The 16,034-nt window shown below is 38.2% G+C and overlaps 1 protein-coding gene across 3 annotated transcripts in view; it reads right to left on the bottom strand.

The window, feature by feature from the left end:
- The window catches only part of OPCML (opioid binding protein/cell adhesion molecule like), a 1,129,326-nt gene that overhangs the window by 244,520 nt on the left and 868,772 nt on the right, over nucleotides 1–16,034 (bottom strand). For all 3 annotated transcript variants that reach the window (XM_079104603.1, XM_079104604.1, XM_079104602.1), the window contains one exon: nucleotides 6,019–6,251. In XM_079104603.1, the coding sequence (XP_078960729.1) occupies nucleotides 6,019–6,251 (233 nt within the window). The remainder of the gene's footprint in view (nucleotides 1–6,018; nucleotides 6,252–16,034) is intronic.

Raw genomic sequence — 16,034 nt, forward strand, 5'->3', positions numbered from 1 at the left:
GAAAACCAATTATATTAAATTCTATTCTTCATCCCAGGAAAAGAAGCCCAGCAAAGCAATGTCCTGAAGACACAAGCCCAAGATACTCAGAGTGGAGCTCAGGCTATGGACTGAACTTTCTCATGCCCGAACACGTTCTCTTCCATTCTTCCACCCAGCCTCTGTGAAGAACAAGTGTGATTATAATTTAAAATAGAGGCTGAATAAATTAAATTTATTTCAGGTCGACTAGTTGCTTTTCTTTAAGCTCATAATTACACATGTTAATTTAAATGACTCTCTAATATTTGGGAGAAGAGGTGGAAATAACTGAGAAAAAGAGATTTGTTACCAAAGAAAAGTTGAAAATAGTTAATTCCCTAAAGAAAAATCCTGAGATTCTGTCTCCCTCACCCTGCTATGAACGCTCCGTGCAGGCTCCTGCTGCCCCCACCACAAAACTGTCTCCTTGATTTCCTCTCTTCTCAGTAGCAATCTAGAACTTTTGTGTTTTTACTTACATATGGGAGCATTTACCTGTCAAACCACTTATGTCTGAATTAGCAATATGGTACAGGTAACATGTCCTGCTTGGATACAGAGTAAAAACATCTGGCGTTAAGAAGGTACCTGCTTACTTTCTAGCCAGTCTAACTCTTCCATTCTCATCTCTCTACATCTCAACTTCTTGTCTTATGAAGTGGGGACTTTCTGCTCTGTCTTCCAGGGCTTTTGTGAAGAATAATCCAAAGAGATAATGCATGTAAAGTGCCTCATTGACTGTATTTTAATAGCTTTTTTCCTCATGCCAAAAACTTAACCCGATTGGATAAAGTGAATTTAAAGCACTTGGTAGCTCTATTATCTCTGACTAAGTTTCAATCTTTCTATGCCTCAGTTTCTGTTTCTTAAAGATGTGAAGATGATGTATATTTTGTAGGCTATATGTAAGGATCTACTGAGATAAGGCTTATTATATTTAATGTGCCAATGCAGAGGTTGGCTAGTACTCAGGGAAATTTAGGTATGTGGGCTGGTTAAGAAATAAGACTTCTTAACATGCTAAACTAAACTTGGCATAACAAGGAGTCTCCCCCTGAATTGACTCTCGACTGAAGACTCAAAGTCTTCCACCTATATAGAAAGTATATAACCTTGCTGTGGAGTCTCATATGTGAGAATTTATAATAATTCATCATTTTAACCCTCCAAATAAAATTGGACTTCATAAAAGCTGTCCACTCCATGAAAGAAAATATCTCACAGTAAATAGATTTCTAACCTAGCCAAGAGAGTAGATTGAGAATATCAACATTAGAGGAGCAAAGACAGACTCAGCCTTCCCATTGCATCTGGCCCTCCCTAACAAACACCAGACACAGCAACACACCACAGGCGTGCACAGATCTCTGGGTAGTTTCAGAAGGCTGAAGAGATAATGATGATTAGAATGACAATTAGATCCTGGATCCTCAAAAGGGCCAGAGTTTTCAGTACTTACACAGGATAAAGTGGAAACATTTAAAATGTGTATCCCTGGAGGGATAAGCTACTAGAAAATTAATTATCTTCTTCTCTTTCTGTCAGCCTCTATACTATTTATGGTAGCTTTGGAGTCTTACCCTATTGCTAATTCTCTTTTTTGAGATTTGCTTTTAATTTCTGTTGGCACAATGCATTGTCAACAGCATCAAAAAGAGAAAGAAAAAAAGACAAGAATTCACAGAAAACCTGGGAATTTTCTATCAATCTGCAGCAGAGAGGTAACTGGACATGGTTGGCAGAGGAGGCATTGGAGTGTGCTGGAAAGACACTAGTCTTGGAGTCATATGGCTGTAGTTCAAGACCTTACTCTGCTACTTACTCACTGGGGGCTCTGGAGGGTCTTCTAACCTCTGAGAGCTGTGGTTATCTAATTTGCAAATGGAGAGAATATTCAGTGCACTCTAGCCTCCGAGGGCTTGTTGTGAGGGTCAAATGAGACAGAGATTGTGACCGTCTTGTTAGTACTAAATAAATGCATGAATTTCATGATATCCCTGTTGTAATACATCTCCTTACTCATCACATTCAAGACCCCCTTCCTTATGGGGAACTTACCCAAATGCTGTCAACACCAAGTCATGGGGACAATGTCAGACTCATTCCCCCACCCCTGCTTGCTGGCAAAAGTGTCCCTATCACTGTTCCTGTGTAACATCATAGTGGCTAAATCAATTCGTTCTTCTGCTTATCTTATAAACAAACATTTGCTGTGTGCCTATGATGCCTCATACAGCATGCTAAGTGCTGGGGATAGGTATAAATAAATTACGATCCTTGCTATTCTCTAGAAATAGCTGACCTCAGAAGTGTATCTACATTCAAACTAGTAAATTCATGCTGAATCTCAAACACACCCTTTCCAGTGTCAAGTGAAACCTGGGCCCTTATTCCATAATACCTATGTGATGCCTGTGTTTCCTTTATTTCTAAACCCAGTAGGCCAAAAATTGTTCTTTCTGAGTGCACAGTATTCAATATCCCCAGTTGCTACCAAGATGGCCATTATCCCAAACTCAAAAATATGGGTAATGTCATTTAATTTGTCTTCTTTACAGGCCTTAGGATTAATGCTCTCCATTTTCTCAGGAGAATCTCTCTTAATCACTTCTCTATTTCTACAGGTAGACCTACAGTCCACTCTTGTCATAGCACGGAGATGAAGGGAACAACCTGTAGCCTACCCTTGTTCCTCCAGCTTCAGCTCATTCCAGACAAATGCCGATGAACTTTCCTACTCTGAATGACCTGACCGCCGTGGCAGTCCCCCTTTTCTGGGTTTCCTTAACACCCGTGCATGCATTCTAACCACATTACCACACATGCTCGCATGGTGACTTGAAATGAAGCTTTCAGTGGCGAAGATGTACCTCAGGTGTCAGTGATCAGATTTTAATGAAGACAGCTTCTTGCAAGGGGATGGACTTGGAAATCAATTCCATCAGATATGTGGCAAAGGCACTGAAGTTAGTGACAGAGTATCTCTCAGTTCCATACATAGAAGGAAAAAGAAAATAAAGCTGGGAGTCCTGTGGGAATGGTCTCCTCATGCTAATGGCACCTGTTTGGCAGAAGTTGTGAGATATTAATATTCTTAAATGAACAGAAGATAAATAAACACTTTTTTTAAAAAAAACTGACAAGTTGCAGCTCGGAAATTTTTCAGTTTTTCTCATTGCAAAATCAATACCCATCAGCAGTTCAAAATTAAAGGCAAGATTAGGCCTCAGTTTTATACACACCTTATTGTATTCCAAAAGCTTTCTACTCAGTCAGATAAATCTTCTTTAAGAGGATTAGGAAACTTTCATTATCTTTATCTAACCTGAACTAACACTAAGTCTGAAAAATTAATCTATAGACTGGACAAAAGCTGATAACTCCTGGGAGGAAGGAGAATGCTTGGACTTCTTTCTCAATGAGCAGTGTGGTCTCTACATCCATCCCAGTAATTCAATTGGTTTCTAAAGTAAGAACACATTGGCACATTGCTAACTAAGACAGAAGAGAGCACAGCTTCCAAACTCCTTCTCTGTTGCCTCTTTGAAAGTAGAAAGACCCTTCTGTTTAGTGTTCCTAAAACAGAGCCTCCCCTTCCACCTCCACTCACCCTGATGTTTGCATTTGGGTTTCATAGGTTGCCTCAGATGGCCAGAGTCAAACAGGGATGAATCTGGACTGTGGAGACTGTGAGAAGCTGACCTTTGGTAGAAGAAGCTGCTACCCTGCATTTCATCCATCTTCACATTCTTTCTGACCAGAGGCTAGGAAGCCTCCAGAGAGGGACCATAGGCTTCCTCTTTACTATCCAAAGAACTACTTAAAGTGCATAATAAAGATTATCATCCCCCAAACCCCAGCACCACAAACTCTTTGTGGCTGTATTGACTTTGACTTGCTTACAGGGTCTGTCTCATTCCTTAAAAAGGAATAGCCTTGTTTTATTTGAGTCTGTTTCTGTACAGCGTCTGACAGTTATTTTCTATTTCAGTGCCACATTTCCTGAATGTGAAAACAACTTTGTTGTCCAGGTCTCAGAGATGCCACTGAGATGTCATTTCCGATGCTGAGAATCTCAACTTCTATGGAACCAAGTCCAGGTGGCAGGTGGGGTAGCAAGAACTCACTGCCATTTTCTACACCCCCCCAGAAACATTCTGCAGACATTCCAGTTCATCTCTGATGACTATCCCACCAAGTGCCTTCCCCAACCTTCGAGATTTAGCAGATGTGACCATTGTCTTTATTTCCAGATGGCAGGCAGTCTTGTAGCTCCCAAACAGTGATCATTTCCCAGACATTCTCCTGAGTGGGACATGTATGGAGAATGCACATAAGTATCAGCTAGAGGTATCTGTCATATGGTAGCTTCTGTGAGTATCTAAAAGCATGTGGGAGTGAGAGCAGGACTCAGGATGGATGGAAGCCAAGCTTCAGCAATATGGCAGTCCCAGGAACTGTGAGGGAACAGAAGTTGCAGCAGAAAAACCTCTGGTCCAACACATCCATTACAAATGTCTCACAGAGGCAGACCTGGATGCTGTGCTAGCAAAGAACTGCTCTGTTCAAAGAAAAGAAATTGACATTCTGAATTGTGAAAGTGATCCAGCATGAATAGATGCTCATCCCTAATCAATCTCTCTGCATGAAACCAACTGAAATAAATAGCATCATATTTTTTAAAAAGCAGAGGTGAGGAAATCTTTTAGTTAAGCAAAGATGTGATAAATATTTCATAATCTTAAGGGAAAAAGCCTATTGACTCATTGGAAGATGTAATCTTATAAAAGGAAATTGTTAAAAAGTAAATTACAAAAGAAGATCCTGTCTAGAAGTTCAGTGTACATCCCAAAGATGCGAACCAAGGATACTCAGAGAAAGAGCCATCTAAACCTCTCATTTGGTGGAGGAAGGATGTGTCTCTGGGTGATGGAAATTGTGTGCTTGGAACTCAATTCCTATCATAAGATAGTATCTCAGAAAATTATTTGCATAGTGATGACAATTGGGTCATTCCAAAATAAGTTGATTTGGATTACTGCCTTGCCTCAAAGGGGTTCGATAATTCTCAGAAACGCTTATCTGCATGTATTTTTAATTCTTAATATTTACTATCTTATATCTGAAATTCTGACATCTTTTTGTTTTTTTAAGCTATAAAATGTAACTTAAATTTAAAGCTATTTCAGAAAGCAAACATGATACTAGGTCTGAGCTATACCAAGATTTTTTAAAAATGATTATAACATACTTTTTCACATTCTTTTATTGTTCTATATAGTTACACATGACAACAGAATGCATTTTGATTCACTGTAAACAAATGGAGTACAACTTTTCCTTTTTCTGGTTGTACAGAATGTAGAGTCACACTATTTGTGCAATCATACATGAATATAGGGTAATGATGACTCAGATTTATTAAAAGAGAATAAGAGTAGATGTTAAGCATTCTCACCCATCCCATATCTTTTTAATTACATGAATTTGTTTCCATCATTGACATGGAAGTATTCTGACTAATACCCTTCTTGCTCTAGGCTCCACTGTAGAAGTAAAAGTCTAAACATAGCAGCAATGCCAGGGAGGACCTTCCTTCCCACTCAGAATATGCACAACTGGCAGCTATGCAAAAATAAAGTCACATGATTTCACATCAACATTAGCCTTTTATTATAAAATAATTCTCAGAAAGGCAATAAAATGTGTCTTGAGTAGTACTGTATTTATCTACTATTGAATATCTCTTGCCCCATCTCCAGCATGCTGAGTTACTTAAAGAGAGTTTAACTGGTACATGGAATACACTTACTGATGAGAAGGGTAGGACTAGAAACAAAATTTTAAAATTTTCAAAAGATATCCAGTTCTTGATCTATGTATTCAACAAAGAAAAGTGAACTTTGTGCCTTTAAACATTACAGAACAAAGACTAAGATCCCTCTTTCCCTCCATCACTGAAGGGAAGATCAACCCCCTGGTCCAGGTGTGACTTACCTTGCACTATGAGGTGGACCCTGGAAGTTTTGGGATGATTGTCTGTCTGAACAGAGCAGGTATATGGGCCTTCATCATACACATCCACGTTTTGGATCATGATGCTATACTGGGTCGGTGTGTTGACTAGGATGATCACACGAGGGTCTATGGACCACTTGTCATTGCCAGCATAGAGGATTGTGCTGCGATTTAGCCAGGCCACCCGAGTGACCCGATCATCTATGGTACACCTGTGAGTGACATGGGGACAGGATGGGGAAAGAGGGAGGAAGAAGGGAGAGAGAGAGAGATGAAAAGAAATTATATTATCAATGTGGTGGTGTACCTCAAGGAGTAAATGAATCCACATAACAGTGCTAAAGGGAAATGATCAATTATTTATAAAAAATCCTAAGTATAAGGTGAGAGAGGTTTAAATCATCCTGAAGAACAAATGATGCAAAATCATTTCTATTTGATTTAGGAACATATTAAGTGAATATCTTCATTGCACATTTGATTTCCCTCTTATTTTCCCCTTAGGCTTTTATGAAAATTAGTTTATACTTCATGAGCACATTTACCACCTTGTGGGAGAAATAGCCCAGAGGCACAGGGGTGAGAAAGTGGATCAGTATTTCAAATAGGTCACAGATAATCCACAAAGCAAATATTTCACTTGTAGTTAATCAAAACTTGAACTTATTTACCTCCAGACCTCCTAGGTGTTGATAATCTCCTTGCACCCCTAAGCTTCCCAAAGCCTGTGAACTACAATTTATAACATGGATTGTAAAATTCACCTTGGAAAGCCAATATTTTCTGAGAAAGTCATGACTGTTTCAAGATTTTGGGTGAGGGAACACGGAAACTATCGATAGTGTATCCCTTCCTTTATGTACTCTTCCCCATGCCCAGTTGAGAGGGAAAACAATGTTATTCTCAAAGTAGAGAGTCAACCTCACCTACTCTGCCCAGCCATCCCAGGTTATAAATGCAAATGGAATTTGCTTGTTGATATGGATGACCTGCAGGCTATCAACCCTCATGCAGACATAAATGTACCTGCAGGTGGCGAAGAACATTTGCAGATGTGCCGTAGGAATTTTGAACATGAAAATAGAAACAGGAGAAAATACTCCTTTATAAAATTGGGTATGCTGTGAAGGGCGCTGGTGTGCCTACTTGCTACCCATGGCTGTGTATGGGTCTGTGCAATGACAAATAGCAGTAATGATGAGCTAGCACAGAGAGGAGGGAAGTAAACCTGGGACCTCCAGGTGAAACAGGGAACAAAAAGGCCTTGACTCACTATATCTGCCCTATTACTCAACCTGCAGCAGAGATCATTCGGGCAAGGTTCAGAGAGACAGAAAAATACCACCAAGCAGGCACTGGCAACAGAACCAACCTGACATTACCTGAGTGACCCAGGTAATGGTCTTGGAACACCAAAAAAGACAGCTTTTAGGGGAAGGGTTGAAGCAAGGTCCTCTCTCGGTTGGTTGAAGGGATAAAAATAATGCTAGCTTCCATTCACTAAGGTTTTTTTCATCTCAGCTCACCTGTCCCTCCACAAGTACAGATGACTGTGAAGGAGGGATGGAGTGGCTTTCATAAGGGGTGGCACTATCATAGTGTGGTAAGGATAAACTGTTCTTTACTAAATTCATTTTCTATTTTTCCAAACTATAATAGCATGAAAGGAATGTTTAAACATGTGAACAACACAAAGTGAATAATATACGTGTGTAATACAAAGATCACAAAAATCAATCTAGTCTTTTCCTCCTTATCAACTTGCAGTACCCTAAAGTTCTTATTTCATAGACATCTGTTCACATGTATAAAGCTTGTGTTGGTTTGCTTCTTACCTGAAATAGAATCACATGCTCATATTCCTATGAACACTCTGGTTATAAATCTAATTCTGAATCACTTCCAGGTAAGTTTCAGATCAGTGAGGTGAGTTTTGGAGGCCCATTTGCATTCACTATTGGAACCTGATAATTTAGGAACCATAGAATGAGTCTTCCCCACCATCACAGATACAACACTGGTATAAGGTGTGCCTCCATACACTGGACCCTAGTGTTCCTTTGTGCTCAGTTTTATATCGATCTTACATTTTCTTTATAAAAACTAAAATCCTAATGAATCTTCCTTGCTCCTTACTTTCAAAAACATTTCTGAGGGAAAAATAAAAAAGAATAATGAATTCATTCCCTCTCAGTTGTCAATGCCTGATAGGAGTTAATGGATAAGCTTTGTAAGGGTGATTTTATTTTCATAAAGACCAAATCCCTGTTTGAATAACTAGAATAACTACTCCTAAAGAATGCAGTTCTAATAGTAGAATTCCAGTAATGGGCAAGCCTGGAAGTAGATGATAAATTGGGGCACGACAAAGGGGCTCACCTGCCAGTCTTAGGTATCGCATAAAACCTATATGCAAATATTTTTTAAATTTTTAATTGGTTAGCTATGTATCCCTTTGCACATGTGTAAATTGACATAAAATTCATTTAAATTGTAGTTTGAAAGGATCTATTTTTCAGCCTGTAGAGAATATTCTCATTTTAAAATTAAAAAGTCACAGAATTCCTGTGTATGTGTGTGTATATGTGAACATCTGTGTGTTTAATGAAATTTAAATACCATGATTATCCTCTTTCAAAATACATCATAAAATTGTTCTTTAAAAGTCATAAAATGTTCATTGTTTCCTTTTAAACTTGAATAAAAAATTGAATTTCCATTATATGTTCCCTGGAGGATATATTTTATGAAAATCTTTTATTGATCACCTATCATATTGATTTGCAACAAAAACTATAGAGATATTGAAATCTAAATTTATTTTATGTCCTATAACCATAAACTTCCAAGTAATAATATTTGCTTTAAAAATGAGTTATCATTACAAACGTAAAATTGATAAAAAAAACAAAAATATATTGCAGCTTTTAAGTAATAATTAAACATATCAAAGTTACTTTTTACTGTAAATGTAGCTCTTAATTACACTGATAAGCCTTTTTATATCATTAATAAAAATACCACCTACTGCTAGAATTAGAGAGTTTAGGATCAATTCTATTCCTATTTTTGCTTTTAGAGAAACCTTTTCACATAAGCACAGACATGGAAATAAAATTTTTGTGTAACAATGACAATTCTTCGGATGCCTTCCAAGACATATGGCAAAAATATCACATAGGAATATAATTTCAAAAATTATTTTAATGATCTCACTGCTGACAACTCGATTAGTTCCTCTTTCAATTTCTTTTAAAGCAATGAATTGGAAAATGCCTGATTTGCAAAGGGGTTTGTAACCCAGTATTAGATTCATTCAATTTCTCAATATCTGAAAAGTATACTGATAACACTTTTCCTGGTCTTATCAAATGAGTATAAAACATATGTTATTCATTCACACAAAGAACCTTGTTTAACCCAAAGTATGGTACATGTTAGGGAAATCAAAACACTGTTTATATTAATGTGCTAAATCTGTCCTCTATAAGACAACATCTCTTATCTCTGAGTTCTAATTCGATGACACAGAATTCACTGGCTTTACAATGAACTTGTTACTGATGCAATAATGTGCCTTACCACTGTCTTCAGGACTTCTCTGATTTACTTTTGCGGGGCTCTCCCAGAGTGAATACACTCACAAGACTGGGATCCTAATTAGAATAAGATATACTCACTACCTGTTTGTATAAATATGTCAAAATTGACTCTCCTGTCAAGTAACTAAAATGAATACAAAAAAAGGGGACACTGTACATAATAGGCAGATGATGGAGTTGACAAAGAAGTTCAAGGAATATTGTTTCTTGGACATTTTGTAAAGTGGGAATTGTTAGAAGGTAGAGGCAGAATTTATAACCTTAGGCACTGTCTCAAGGAGATCAGTTTTAGGGAGTTTGAGATTTAGAAATGCATTTCCTTAAAGCTTACCTTTCTTTTGTAGAGAATGAACAAATGCAGTCTGAGTACATAAGGAGCACATGCAAATTTCAATGAGGCCCAATAGGAGATGACGGCTTTGAAACATAGTAGTCCAAATCTGCCATCTCTGGCCAGAACTCACTCTGACCACCTACCCCCACCTGGCCACCTAGCCCCCAGCAAGGTTATGTACCCCTTGGCATAAAATTAGAAAATACTCAAGATGAATAGCCATAGTTCAATTAACTTGCTCTTCAACCTGGACCTCATTAGTGGACGTGGAGTGAAATATAAAGGAGTAGCTGTGTAGTCATTTCTGTGACAGGGCAAAAATGGTTCAACTTTATACAGTTCCCAAAACCTATGAACAATCATGTTGGTGAGGAGCATTACTGTTCTCATGATGTTTCTGTGCTGGAGAAGAAAGTATAGTTTCATACATTCTTGCTTTTTTCTATCACCATGGGACTCTTCCATAGCCCTATGAGCAGCAGGAGAAAGAACTGAGGGAAGGACTTTAAAAGTCTATTTAATTGTTCTTCTAAACCTGTTCCTTCCCTGCTGTTTGGAACAATGTTCTGAATCCCCTTTAACAAGAAACACATATGGGGATTTTTGATATATGTTAAGTAAGATAGCCAAGAGGCAAGTTGAAGAAGGTTAATGAAAATGTTCTGATCTCCTGAGAACTTTTTCAGAGATTTTAAGTCCTTACATTCCAAGTCAACTCTATCTACAGGTCCTTGATAATATAGAACTCATTAAAACTATTACATATAACTGCTAACATTATGCATTTCTTGTACTCCCCCAAGAAAAGTTGTAAGAACTTTACAAATATCAATTGTTCATTACACATAACTACCCATTGAGAAATGCTTCATACTATCCACATACTACAGATGAGGAAACTGAGGATGTAGAGAAATTCAGTAACTAACCTAATTATCTCAGCAGATATAATCAGAGCAGGAAATCCAAACCTCTTTAACAGCTTAGAATTGGAGTTCCCATACTGAGAATCTCAGTCATAAGCCCAGCAGGGTTTGACTGGCATCATTCAATCAACTTTGCTCAAATTATTGATACTTATTTAGTTTTTCTTATAAATAATAAAGTAACTCAAGAGAAAAGGAAAGATATTTAGAAGCAACTTTCATAACGCCTTAAGCCACCGGTAGCCACATCAGGGTGAAAGGTAGAAATAAGAATCAGGAAGAGCAAAGAAATGCCTAAAAGACTTCCAAGGGCAGGGATCTTGCAGGATCAGAATGGGGCAGTGTTACTTTGCACTCCACTGGCCAGAGAATAAGAGATTAAGATGCTGAGAATAAGAGATTAAGATTAAGATTATTGATTTTTGTTTTCAAAGAAGAGATGAATTGGGGAAATTCACGTGTAAACTATGGTTGCCAAACTTTGGTGTGCATCAAAACCACAGCATGCTAAGCCCAATGTCCAGAGCCTCTGGTCAGTGGGCTGCAGGGGACCTGATAATTTCCCTCTTTGACAAGTACTCAGCTGATGTTAATGCTGCTGTTCTGGGGATACTTTCTTGAGAACCACTCACTTCTTTAAGCAAGCCAGACAAAAAGCAAGTTCAAATTTTGATCAAAATAATAAATTATTTTGAAGAGGAATCAGCAAGATTTGAGTTTTTTAATTTTCTTAATTTTTGTTTTTATTTTTGTATTTTATATCAAAATGCAAAGAAGAGCCACAATTCATTCAACTGATGTTTAATGAGCATCTAATGTATACCAGACACTTTCTAGGAGTTGAGAATATAGTGGGGAACAGGTATTTTCCTTCCCGTGCAGCTATACCTACTGAGAGACACTGAAACATAGAAGTGTAAATATATTCACTTTAGAGAATTACATGTAATAGAACACAAATCAGGATGAGGAATGGAGAGAACCATGGGAACTGTGCCTTGCTGTGGCCTGTATGTCAGGTGTTGAATGTGTACAATCTTAAATCTGAGTGCAGTAAGACACATGTCTGAAAACCACATGTAACCTAAGAATAAGTGTCACATCTCACACATATGCAGATAGCTACAGGATTACTTAGATAATCTCTGTAGCTGAGAACCAGGTCTTTTTAACTACCCTGACAAATCGTGTCCTGATATATTTATAAATGTGTAGATGTTAATGTTGAAATAATTGCTAATTGATATTTTGGGAAAATGCCAATTCATGAGAAAATGTCTTTATATTTCTGCCATTGTTATTGGGATAATTCCTAAAATGTGGTGCACACCCTTTGCCTTACTGAGTAGACACTGTGGGGTATAACTACGCTTGTGGCTGTCTGTGAGTTTTACACCACACACACACACTCACAGGGCCAAAGGGTCTCTATTTTTCTAATTTAATGTTTTCATATCTATTATAATCTGGAAATATTTAATACATGCATATTCCAGAAGTTCTATGACAACAATTAGATTTAAATATTCAAATTTGCTCTTGTGTGCATTATCATTAGTGGGGAGAGGGGCTCCTTACCTTTTCTCAGGCTAAGGAGAAAAACACAGAGGTGACTTGCTGTGTCAGTGATATGCTCCTGCCAGTGAAAGCTGAATGCTGCTGGACCCGCTGTAGTAATGAAGATCCCAAAGGACTGAAATAAGCCTCCAGGGAGGAGGACATAGTCACAGTATGGGCTGTGCTGAATTAAAAGTGATGGCCTAGGGCTGTCAATGCCATGTCCATACTGCCACTTGGGATTTAATTTTAATAAAACATCATCTGGTCCATTATATAAAGGCTGCAAAATTAAATTTTAGTGTTATATACGTATATAATTTATATATTCAGAATTGAGTCACACAAGGTATGAGCTTAAGGCATTGATACCTAGTATTATGATTTTATGAATATAAAATTTTAAAAATTTTACCACTGGGAATCTATGAAAATATCATCTCTCTTCCCATTCCCAGTCCCTGTCTTTAAAGTGGACTTCTACAAAGTCCTGAATTTAAGAAATACTGGTAACGATGATGAGTTAAATGTGAAAGTATCAAAATGCATTTCTCTGAATATTTTTGGTTAACACACCTTTTTTTTGTCTTTTTTTTTCATAAATCAAGACCTAAGTGAATTTCCATTAAGAAGAAGCTTAATATATCAAATCTTACTGTTACTTGATACAATATATCAAAATATGTTAATAATGCCAGTTCAAAAAATGAGAAAAAGAAGATCTTGCTTTAGAGAACTCATAGAGCAATAATAAATAATTTTTTAAAAAGAAAAGAGAACCGGCAAGCCAAAATGAAATATTTTTAGATCAACTCCCAAGGCATTCTAAATTGCAAAAGCTGTTCTCCGGGGAGGCTTTAACTCCTCAGTTATTTCCTGAGTTACAAATAGAGCCAACTGTAGAGCGTCAACAAGACCTTAAATTATGTAAGGGAAAACTTTATGATTCAGATAGTTGGAAATTCAACCGGAGTAATAACTCTGCTAGAGCTAATATTTGCTGATAAGATATTGGTAGGGAGTATATCTGAGAGACTCTGCAGAAGCATGGTGAGGGATAAGAGTTGCCTAGAGAGGGTAGGGCAGAAAAATATTTCAGTAGTGCAAGAGTTTGACTTGGAAGGCTGGCATGTATGTGCCATCTGCAGCTCATTCTAACACCAGCTGGAGTGGGAATGGAGTGGGAACTTCACATGAGAACATAGAAAGGGTGAACTTTCACTTGTCTGTGTGCATGTGCATGTGCATGTGTGTGGAGGGGAGGGGTATTTCTAGAGGAAGCATACACACATGCATACAGGCTGAGAACCCTGAAGAAAAGAAAGGAACTGAAACTCCACCAAGGTAGTACAGACGATGTCACCTGAGGCAGAAAATCAGCTTCAGGACGATGATGTGTTGTGGTTTCAGCCATGACCGATGATGTATGAGTCCATCAAACAGTGCTCACTGTGTCTCCAAGCAGGCAAGGGGAACTTCTCATTCCCACAGCAGAGCGAGAGTTCTAACTGCATTCAGAGAGCAACTTCACACTCTGCACAACCCTCAGGAGGCAGTGGACTGGGTGCAGTTCAGAAGAGAGCATCTGATGTGGTGGAGGAAAAGGAAGGGGTGACTTACACAGAGAGATGCTTCCCAAGGCTTTGGGGAATTGTGTGCAGCTACAAAAGAAGGATTAACCCACCTGGCTGGGGAGGACAGAGGAGGAGATTTTCTAGGTTGGTAACAGAGAAAGTGGAGGGTAGCAAAACATTAATTATGAAAAGAAAACCAGCAGGAATGCAAGAGAAAGCTCCCTGAATAACAAAAGACTGAGGTAGTTCATTTCCAGTCTTTAAGTCACTCTGTAAATCAAGTGTATGTTGGTCAGATCACTTTATTTCCCAAGGAGATAGGGGCAAGGCCAACATGGAAATAACAACCAAAATATCGAAACATTCAGTGCTTGTCTTCAAGGGTCTTCTGTTCCTAGGCAAATGACGGAGTATGAAAGCATTCAAAGACACCCTATCACATCCAGGGGAATAATAACAATTACTAATTTATTCTCCCCCTGATAACAGCTATTTATTAAGCAGCTCCTATTTGCTAGATAACCTTACTAGTAACATGCTGAACAGAGAATTACAGTCTCTTTTAGCCTGATGGAACTTTTAGCCTGATGGAAGCAATCTGAAATAAACCTAGTGACACAACTCTCATTGGATGACAAACTGAACTAAGGAGACTGCTGGGATGGTCACATAAAGGGCTTGAGCAAACCCCACTTCTATACAGTCTAGAGATGGGCCTCTCTGAGGAAGAAACTAATTAATTAAGGTTAGAAATTGAGAAAGAATCCAGGCACAAATATTGGGTCCAGAGAGTTTTTGATTGAGGGAAGCTATTACACAGGTCCTGGGATAGGGATTGCCTCAGGTGAAGAACTCCTGGAAACCAGAGTGGTCCAGGCAGGGGCGTTGTGAGCACATATAGGTTCCATAAAGCTGGGAAGAGGCACATCTCTACTGAAAAGTTTGCATTTTTTTTTCTAGTTGTAATGGCGAATCCCTGAATAACCTTTAAGTGGAGGCATGTCATGATTTAATTTGCTTTTTTAAATTTTTTAATTTGTTTTAATTAGTTATACATGACAGTAGAATGCACATTGATACATCATAAATGATGGAGTATGATTTATCCTTCTTCTGGTTATACATGATGTAGAATATCACCAGTCGTGTAGTTATATATGTACATGGGGTAATAATGTCTGATTCATTCTACTATCCCTCCTTTCCCTATACCCCTCTCCTCCCTTCACTCCCCTCTACCTAAAGGAACTATTCTTCCCTAGCCACCCCCCCATTGTGAATTAGCATCTGCTTATCAGAGAAAATATTTGGTTTTGGGTTTTTGGGGATTGTGGCATTTGCTCGTAAATGGAAGGAGCTGGAGAATATCATGCTAATTTGTGCTTTTTAAATGAATACTCTGGACTTTCTTTGCAGAATGAATTGAAGCAGGCCCGAGGCAGAAAGCAGTGGAGGGACTATTGTATCCCTGCCAGAAAAAGAGCATGTTCACATGACAAGAAAGTCCACACCTTAAGAAGGGATGGGGGAATCCAGTGGGTGGGGAGTGTTGACATAAGGTTTGTGACCAGTCCTTTTAAGTACTTTGGCAATGAAGGGGGAAAAAGACTTCATGAAGATCATTTTGTGTGTTTTCATATTGGAAAGAGATGGGCACTAATTCATTTTGCAAATATTTGTTGCATGCCTACAGGACTTTAACATTTTTTGAGCCTACAAATTACTTGTGTATCCTGTTAATTTACTAGGACTGGTAAGGACTGCGATTCTGCATTTCTAAAATGCTACGTAATTATGCCAATGTGCTGAAGACCAGTTACACTTTGAGTAGCCTGATTTTAGGCACTAGAGGTGTAACAAGATAAGAATTCATCCTTGCTTTCCACACAAGAACATACGTAGATGAGAATGGAAGCAACTAGTGATACAGGAGAAATGGAATAAAATCTCAACAGCAGAAATCATAGTGAAACTGTAAAAGTATTACATCTGAAGCATATGA

Source organism: Sciurus vulgaris (assembly GCF_902686455.1).
Source record: "Sciurus vulgaris genome assembly, chromosome: 11".
NCBI classification, from domain to species: domain Eukaryota; kingdom Metazoa; phylum Chordata; class Mammalia; order Rodentia; family Sciuridae; genus Sciurus; species Sciurus vulgaris.